Source organism: Apium graveolens, chromosome 4 (assembly GCF_009905375.1).
Source record: "Apium graveolens cultivar Ventura chromosome 4, ASM990537v1, whole genome shotgun sequence".
Taxonomy (NCBI): domain Eukaryota; kingdom Viridiplantae; phylum Streptophyta; class Magnoliopsida; order Apiales; family Apiaceae; genus Apium; species Apium graveolens.
In genome coordinates this window covers 219759226-219768072 of record NC_133650.1, presented here as the reverse complement: position 1 = coordinate 219768072, position 8847 = coordinate 219759226, and the positions used below count along the sequence as shown (strand labels likewise).

At 38.7% G+C, this 8847-nt stretch overlaps 1 protein-coding gene across 1 annotated transcript; it reads right to left on the bottom strand.

Annotated features, from left to right (window-relative positions):
• Positions 1–1794: 1794 nt before the first annotated feature.
• LOC141719372 (uncharacterized) lies at positions 1795–2852 on the bottom strand. The gene is made up of 3 exons (XM_074521745.1): positions 2754–2852; positions 2294–2547; positions 1795–2101 (listed from the first exon to the last, which is right to left on the bottom strand). The coding sequence occupies exons 1-3, from the start codon at positions 2850–2852 to the stop codon at positions 1795–1797; spliced, it is 660 nt and encodes a 219-aa protein (XP_074377846.1).
• Between the last annotated feature and the right edge of the window lie 5995 nt (positions 2853–8847).

Here is an 8847-nt window from a genome sequence, read left to right as displayed (position 1 = left end):
ATTGTTGATATGAAGCCTAATACTGCACAGATCAGAACATATCTTGGTATTAAGGGGCTTGAATTCAATCTAGAGTCTAACAAAGCTTATGTCATAAGACTAGATCGGGAGTTGAGAAAAGCAAAGATTAATGATCTCAGAGCTGCAATATTTCAAACTGGTGAAGATACTGCAGAGCTTAAAGATGTCAAACGGAGAATGATTGATGAACTCAGATATGCTGAGAAATGTTTGTTGAAGAATTATCTCAGAACAACTCCTGACATCAGAGAGATCAGAAAATGATGAAGCCAAGTCGAAGATCTACAACTGCTTAAATTCTAATATTTTTACAGATTGAAGTTGTTATCAGAAGTTGAATTGGTAAAAACTTTAAGGACTGTAAGTTGTAGTTATCTTGTCTATTTCTCATGCATTTGTACTTAATATTTTTGACATCATCAAATATCTGTTAAACTTGTATATTTTGCTAATTTACAAGTTGGGGGAGATTGTTAGATATATTTGATAATGTCATGGCTAATATGTTTTATGTTTAGATTTCAGATCTTATTTGAACAGAACAAATCAGTACTTAACTGATCAGTACTTATACTGGACGACAGAACTTAAGGGATATCAGTACTTATGTCATCAGGAGATAGATATCGGAACTTAAGTGCTGAAGGACGATCAGATAAGGACAGTAGCTGATTAAAGTTAAGAAGATCAAGATAAACATAAGAAGAGATATGCATGAAGAAGGAATTCCGTGAAGAATGGAATACTTGGAATAGAAGATATCTGATTGATATATTTTAGGAAGCAGAATTATATTCCATATCAATTAGCGATTATCTTGTAACTGTGTAGTATATAAACACAGACATAGGGTTTACACTATAAGTGTTATCATTATCGAGAATATTATTTACTATAACCCTAGCAGCTCTCGTGATATTTTGTTCATCACTGAGAGATAACAGTTCCAGATTGTAACAGAGTTTATTGTTTAAATAAAGTTTGTTTTCTGTTACATAAGTTCTTGAAGTTTGATTTGATTGTAATAAACACTATATTCACCCCCTCTACAGTGAAAGTGTGACCTAACATCATCCATAAAAACAAATTGTAAGAGATAAATCATATTATCCCCTCTTCTGTATTGTCATTCTGATACCAAAGGAGGACGCGTCTTATAATTGAGTCGCAATTTCCTCTCTGTAATAGATTAACTACTAGAGAATTCTTTTAAGTAAATGTAAAAATTCCATTTCACATTCTTTCACTACAAGGATTGCACGTCCTCCATGTAGCGTGCGCCATGATGTTAATTCTATTTTGATATGTCACTTAGACATTTATCCAATATTTTGCACTTAACTATGTATTTCACTTATGAAATGCATCTCTTCCCGTGCTGATAAAAATTCTTAACTATATATGTACGTACAGGAGTAAGCAAGTAAACTCAACACTAAGTAAGAAATTTTTCATAGTTTTCATAAATAATGCGCTCTAGTGTTGAAATTACACCGATACCATGGCTACTACGCTCTGTGGGGAACTTATTCGGAAATACGATCCTTTAACTAGCTTTAAGGAAGAGTAGTACATGCACTACCCCCTAGGCTAAAAAGAATTTATTGCTTATGGTTTAGGCATAGCCTTACTCAAATCAACTGGAAATAGAAATAATAATAAGTAGGGTGACGCGACTACACCCTACTAATAGTCCTTTCGAAGGTGTTCCGCATTCCAAGCTCGCGGAACTAACTTCTCTTTAAAATCTTGAAGATGATAAGTTTCTTTTCATTATATTTCCTTGAACTTGTATGGTCCTTCCCAATCAGCTCCAAAAACTCTATGGCGAGGATTCTTCGTATTAGGCATCACCTTTCTAAGAACCAAGTCACCAACTTCTAGATGTTTCCCTTCCACTTTCTTGTTATAATACCTTGCCACGCGTTGCTGATATGCTGCATGCTTAAGCTGAGAGTTTTCTCTTGCTTTATCTAAGAGATCCAAGTGAAACCTCTTATTAACCTCCGCGTCTCCTTCTGCATAATGATCCCTGTGAAGCGATCCCGGACCAACTTCCACGAAAACCATAGCCTCATATCTATAAGTAAGCATAAATGGAGATTCTCCAGTGGTAGATCTTGGAGCCGTATTGTAAGACCATAGGACCTTCGAAAGTTCTTCAGGCTAGTTCCCTTTGCGTTCCTCCATCTTGGTATTGAGAGTATTCTTTATGATCTTGTCGACAACTTCAGGTTATCCATTACTTTGCGGGTGATATACCACCACGAACTCTTTCTTGATTTTCAGATCCTTGCACAACTTATACAGCTCCTGGCTATCAAGTCGTTTCTCATTATCAGAGATAAGCTTGTATGGAATCCCGAATCTACATTCAATGGAATTAAAGACAAAGTCTTTGATCTTCTTAGCAGTAATGGTTGCTAATGGCATGACTTCGGCCCATTTAGTGAAGTGGTCAAATGCAACTACTGGATATTTGACATCCCCTTTAGCTTTTGGGAGTTTTCCAATGAGATTAATCCCCTACATGGTGAACGACCACGAGCTCATCATAGATATCAAGAGCGTAAAAGGATTATATGAGTAATTTACAAAGCATTGACATCAATCGCATGCTCTAGTAAAGTTTACAACATCCTCTTTCATTGTAGGCCAGTAGTAGCCTTGGCATAATATCTTCATTGCCAATGAGCTACCCCCGAGTGATTTCCATAAATTACTTCATATACCTCCCTCAAGATGTAATTTCCTTTTTTCTCGTCAACACATCTAAGCAACGGCTGGTTAAAATCCCATTTATATAACACTCCATCATACACCACATACATTGTAGTTTGGTATCGAAGTCGCCCAACTTTAAACTTCTCTTCAGGGTGTGTTCCCTAACTAATATAGGCTAGAATAGGTGTCATCCAAGTTTCTTCAGGAGTATCATCTACTCGCATCACTTCCACCTCTGGAATGCTTGGAACTTCTTGAATTTCCAAAGGTATGGAGCCTAGCAACACAACTTCTTGTTGGGATCCCAATTTTGGCTAAAGCAACTACGTTGTTTTTTTTCCAGTGGTACACATTCCAACCTTACCTCCTTGAACTTTCCAAGTAAACACTGCACACACCTCAAGTACAATTCTGTTCGGGGTCCTCGAGTTTGGAAATAAAATTTATAGCACCCATCTTTAAAGAAATTTTTAGACCATTGATCAGAGCTTCATACTCTACATCGTTGTTTGTAGCACGAAACTTGAAGTGAATAACGCTCATTAGATGATGTCCCTCTGGAGATACAAGTACTATGCCCGCGCCTGCCCCTTCATTATTAAGTGCACCATCCACATACAAAATCTATGAAGGCTGTGGAAGCTCTTATTCTGGTGACGGGTCAAAATTTCCTTCGGGACACGATGGATGTAAAGCTACCATGGCTCTATCATCAATTTCAGAGTCAAATTCTAATAGGAAATCTGTTAGGGCTTGTCCTTTGATCGCCGTACGTGGCATGTATTCCAATGTAAATTGCCCGAATTCCAAAACCTATTTCAACATCCTTCTCGATGATCCAGGTTTGTGAAGGACTTGTCACAGAGGATAGGTTAGGCGAAATTCAACTTTGTGGGCATGGAAGTACGGACGCAACTTCCGCGATGCAAGGACTAATTCATAAACCAACTTCTCCATACTAGTGTAATGAGTCTCAGTATCATGCAACCTCTTACTTACGTAGTACACTGGTGATTGTTGTCCATATTCTTCCCTTACCTACAGAGATGTGATTGAATACTCATAGACTTCCAAGTACAAAATCAAAGTTTCTCATGTCCACCGGCTTTGATAACATGGGATGATTTCCCAGTTGTTCCTTATCCTCTTGAAAGCTTCCTCACATTCTGGTGTTAAGCAAAGTCTTTGTCAGCTCCTTTGATTGCTTTGAATAATTATTTGCATCTATCAGATGATTTGGACATAAAGTGGTTCAATGCAACAATTCTTTCAGTCAAGCTCTGCACTTATTTTACATTCACAGGGGATTTCAAGTTGAGCAGTGCCTTGAGCTTTGCGAAGTTTACCTTAATTCCCCTCTGATTGACAATGAATCCGAATAACTTTCCTGATTAAACACCAAAAACACACTTCTGCGGGTTCAATTTCATATGATATCTCCTCAAGAAGTGGAACATTTTCCTCAGTTGTTTGACATGATCACATGCCTCCTTAGATTTGAATAGCATATCATCCATATAAACTTTCATGTTTTTTACAATCTGATTCTTGAACATCATGTTCACCAACCATTGCTAGGTCGCACTTGCATTGATCAGGCCAAACAACATTCTTATGTAGCAATACAACCCTCTGTCAGTGATGAAGGACGTATGCTCTTGATCAGGCTTGTACATGGGAATTTGATTGTAGTCAGACTACGCGTTCATTAAAATTAACAAAGCATGTCCTGCCATTGCATCGACCAACTGATCAATCCGTGGAAGTGAAAAGCTATCTTTTGGGCAAGCTTTATTCAGATCCGTGAAATCCACGCAGGTTCTCCAGTTTCTATTTGGTTTTTCACAGGTACTGGATTTGCAAGACATTCTGGATAAAAAGATTCTATGATCAACCCAATATCCAACAATCGATCCACTTCCTCCCTCAAAGCAATTGCCCTCTCTCCACTCACCGAACAACGCTTTTGTCATACGCCTGTCCGATTAGGGGATATGTTTAAACAGTGGCACATCACCATTGGTTCAATCCCAACCATGTCTGAATGACTCCATGTAAATATATCAAGATTTTTTTATCAAAAATTGGGTGAGCTTTTTTTCATCTCATGGGTTAGTTGAGATCCAATCCTCCTGAACTTGCTCGGATCATTCCTATCTACGGGAATAGATATTGTATCCTCGGTTGGCCACGGTTTCTCAGTAGGAATAGGGATTCTTAGATCTAGATCAAAATCAAAGTCCCGAGGATCTTCAACACCCATTTTCTCATCTGAGGGCGCGTCCTTAATAGCGGGGGCATCAATCTCAGGACAAGGCAATGTTTCAAACATCGTATGTATTGAGGGCGTGTCCTCCCTTGGAGGATCATCAATTTCCATGAATCAATTCTTCTCAACATTCCACTCCTTGAGGGAACGCCCTTCTTTGGGGGAGCATCAACCTTAGGAAGATTAATTAGAATTTGAAAAGATTATCTCATTCCTTCCAAATTTTCTCCATCTACTTCTCGTTGCACAACATCTCCTTGACGCTCTACCATAACTTCTTCAACAATACAGATTCTTGGACCATTTTCCGACATAAAAATTGAAGGATTCACCACATTAGTGCTCCTTTCCTCTGAATCTTCAATAAAGTAATTGGCGTAAATTTCTCTACTTGGATTAGCCTGCATACGTGCCGCATCTACGTCAGGGAGACTCCTTTCTTCATAACTTCTTCTGCGAAATTTCTTAGATAACAATCACGTGAGTCATACGGTGATCCCCGCACACTACCCTCTCCATCAGGTGTAGGAAACTTTATCATCAAGTAATGTATTGAAGTTATCACCCTGAAAGCTCGTAACCAAGGTCTTCCCACTAGCATATTATGCCGGTACTCCTGATCCAACACCTTGAATTCTATTATCTGAGTAGTATAAAGAGCTCATTCCCCCAGTATAATAGGCGGTCTAATCAGACCCATGACTCTTACCGCTTCTCCAATATAACTATAGACATGGACATCTTTGTAGTTCATATCACTGTCCAAAAATACCAACTTCTTGTACATGTTGTAATATATAATGTTTGTGGAACTTCCGTTGTCAAGGAAAACTCGATAGACATTCATCGACCTGATGAGCATGTTTATCACCCGTGCATCATTATGAGGATGATGCACCCATCTTAATTCCATCTCTCTGAAAGTAATATTAGCGGATTCTCCCTTGAACATTTTTGGTGGCCTATCCTCCAAGCTATGAATATTGGTGAGTGGTTGATACCCTGCTTCCCTAGCATGCCTCTCCAATGCTCGATTACTATCGGCAACTAGTAGATGTCCTTCAAAGATTACTCTAATATTTCCAGCTCTCTGTAATTTTTACATCTGCTGGTTTCTCATCAAGGTCTACTCACGGGGGACGGCCGTCATTTTTCCTTTATCGTCGTTTCCCCTATGTTGCTTTACCCTGTCAATCTATTCTCCTAGATAGCCTTGATTAATTCTTCAATCTCATCATTCAGGTGATGATATTCATGAGTATCGTGCCCAGTAGACTCATGGTATTCACAATACTTCTTCTTTTCCCTAGTTTTCCATGAAGTCAAATGTTCTGGCTTCTTGAAGAGTCCCTTATCCTTGTTAACCTCAAAGATGTGATCATAGATGCAACCAATGGAGTATAGTTGTTCACCCTTATTTCATAATTCTACGACGGACTTCATTCTTTTCGCGTACTAGTAGCATTCACTCGATTGAGACTTTAAGCATTCAGCTAATACTCCGGACTTGCAAATTTATCCTTTCTCTTAGCTCCCCCTTCAGATTGCTCAAAACATCATTCTTTTTAGTCTCAACAAACGATTGTTCAATTGCGAAGGACTTTTCCTGAGCAAGTACATCACCAAACGACATCGGATCCTTCCCTTATAAGTGTTTCAAGAAATATGTTCACATGCGCAACCAATCTATGAGAAAACCTTTCAGCGTTTCATTCGTTACACCTCTCACCACGGTAGACATTACATTAAATATCTTGAAGTAAGAGATTAAACTTTCACCCTCCTTCTGCTTGACATCGCCAATGTAGTGACTGGTGAGGTATACTTCACAACAACTTAAAATTGATTTAGAAATAAAGTTTCATCTGTCCCACGACGTGATAACTCCGGGCCCAAGTTTCTAAAACCACTTTTGGGCACCTTCTCTGAAGGTAGCTGCCAAGAGACGACATCTGGATAAATCATGTAACTGATACACATCCATCTCAATATTAAACCTCCCTAAGAACTTCACGAGATCATAATTTTAATAGAAACACAAGTCATTGGTTGTATTCCAGTAGCCAGCAGTAACTGTGCTTCTCTCATAACTACAAAGAAGGAATATGGAGTTTACGCGGTTGCCATAACTCTTCCTCCTTCCAGGTGGTTGAGAAACCTATTTAAATCATCTACATTGAATGTTCCAACTACCGGGATGGTCTGAACATTGGGTTATAGGGATTGCTGCTGTTGTTGTCCTATTTGATTTCCCTCAGGTGTACCGGTAGATCTTGTCGCCCCTCCCAAGAAGCTGCAGTTGTGGGACATCAACATCTTGATTTTGAGCTTCCCTTTGCACATGAGATCCTCCTTGGCCGCGTCCTCGAGCCTCTCCATTTTTTTGTGGCCTTTCTCGAGTTTGAGCGCCATCCCTACCATTAGGATGCGCCCTTGATCCATTCCTGGTAGCACTATGAGAAACAACATGAAAAATGATAGGGGCCTCTCCATCCCCTGAGGGCGCGTCCTCGTTTCTTTCATGAGGGGGCGTTCTTCCTTGATGATATACCAATCTTTCTCGACCATTCCTCTAATAACTTCGCCCATAGTTTCCAATCTAACCACGTCGAGGGGGATGCTCGTATTCGTGGTGCCTCATCCTATCATCCCTTGAAATGCAGGGGGCACACGCGTTGTATAACGGGGTTTTGCTTCTCTATCATTTTCTTCCCTTTTCCATTTCAACAACAACATCCTCAAGTCATCATCTCCCAACCTTATGCCAAGCCTTTTTTTTAGGGTTGAGAAATTTCTCCTTTCTTCACCATGATTCTGAATATTTTCTGCACGATGACGCTCGTCCATCGTAGAGAATTTTCCACGTTTCTGGGAACATAGGGTTCATGTTGAACGTAGCTACGCCGAGCATCTCCTTCAGATTCGCTATCACTTTTATCATAAGAACTTCCATCACGATTATGAAACATCTTTTACTCCTTAAGATTATGATCTTGAGCAGCACCCCTCCTTCTAGCGCCAATTTGTTGACGGAGGAATCTGGAAACAACAAAGTTTGAGGCTTCACGCCGGAAAAATATCTACGATGGTGGTTCCTTGCCGAAAAATCAAGTGGTGTGTGGTGTTTGTATGTTAATTGGTGGCTGAGATTGATTAGGGTTAGTGGTGGCCTTTTTTAGCTCTCAACTTCCAACCACATTTAATGTGCCTATGTACCATTTGAAGGGTTTTTAGCACATAAACGCAACGAAAACGTAAATTTAAATCTTAAAAAAAAACCGAAATCCTCCGCAAGATCCATGCGAAAAATAATATTTAATTCGTAGTTCAGTATGTTTACCTTAAGAAGCTTTACGTTAATGGTAAGATGAAGGTCTTTAATAGCGATCCAAGAATGATGAACGGAAATCCCTAGCAGCTGCTCCTCAAGTGTGAAGCACTTCACCGATATCCACCAAGAGTACAATGTGATGGAGGAGGAAGAGGTTGAGAGAATTAGTTGCCTCCCTCTTGTTCTACTTTAGAATTAGGGTTAATTATTTGGGTTTAGGCAAATAGGGTTTATAATAGTATATTTATAGGCAAAATTTTCAGCTGAAAATTTTACATAAAATATTATTATTACTAACCCTTTAATTGATAATTCTTATTAACCAATTAACTAATAATTAAAATACCTTTTAATCATTAATCCCTTTTCTAAACACTTTAGAAAAATAATTCTCTCACTTGATTTAATTTCCAAAATTAAATTCTTAATTAATAATATTAAGAATTAATTAAATCTTATTTAATCAATTATTAAATCTGCTAATTAATTATTTATTTCACAA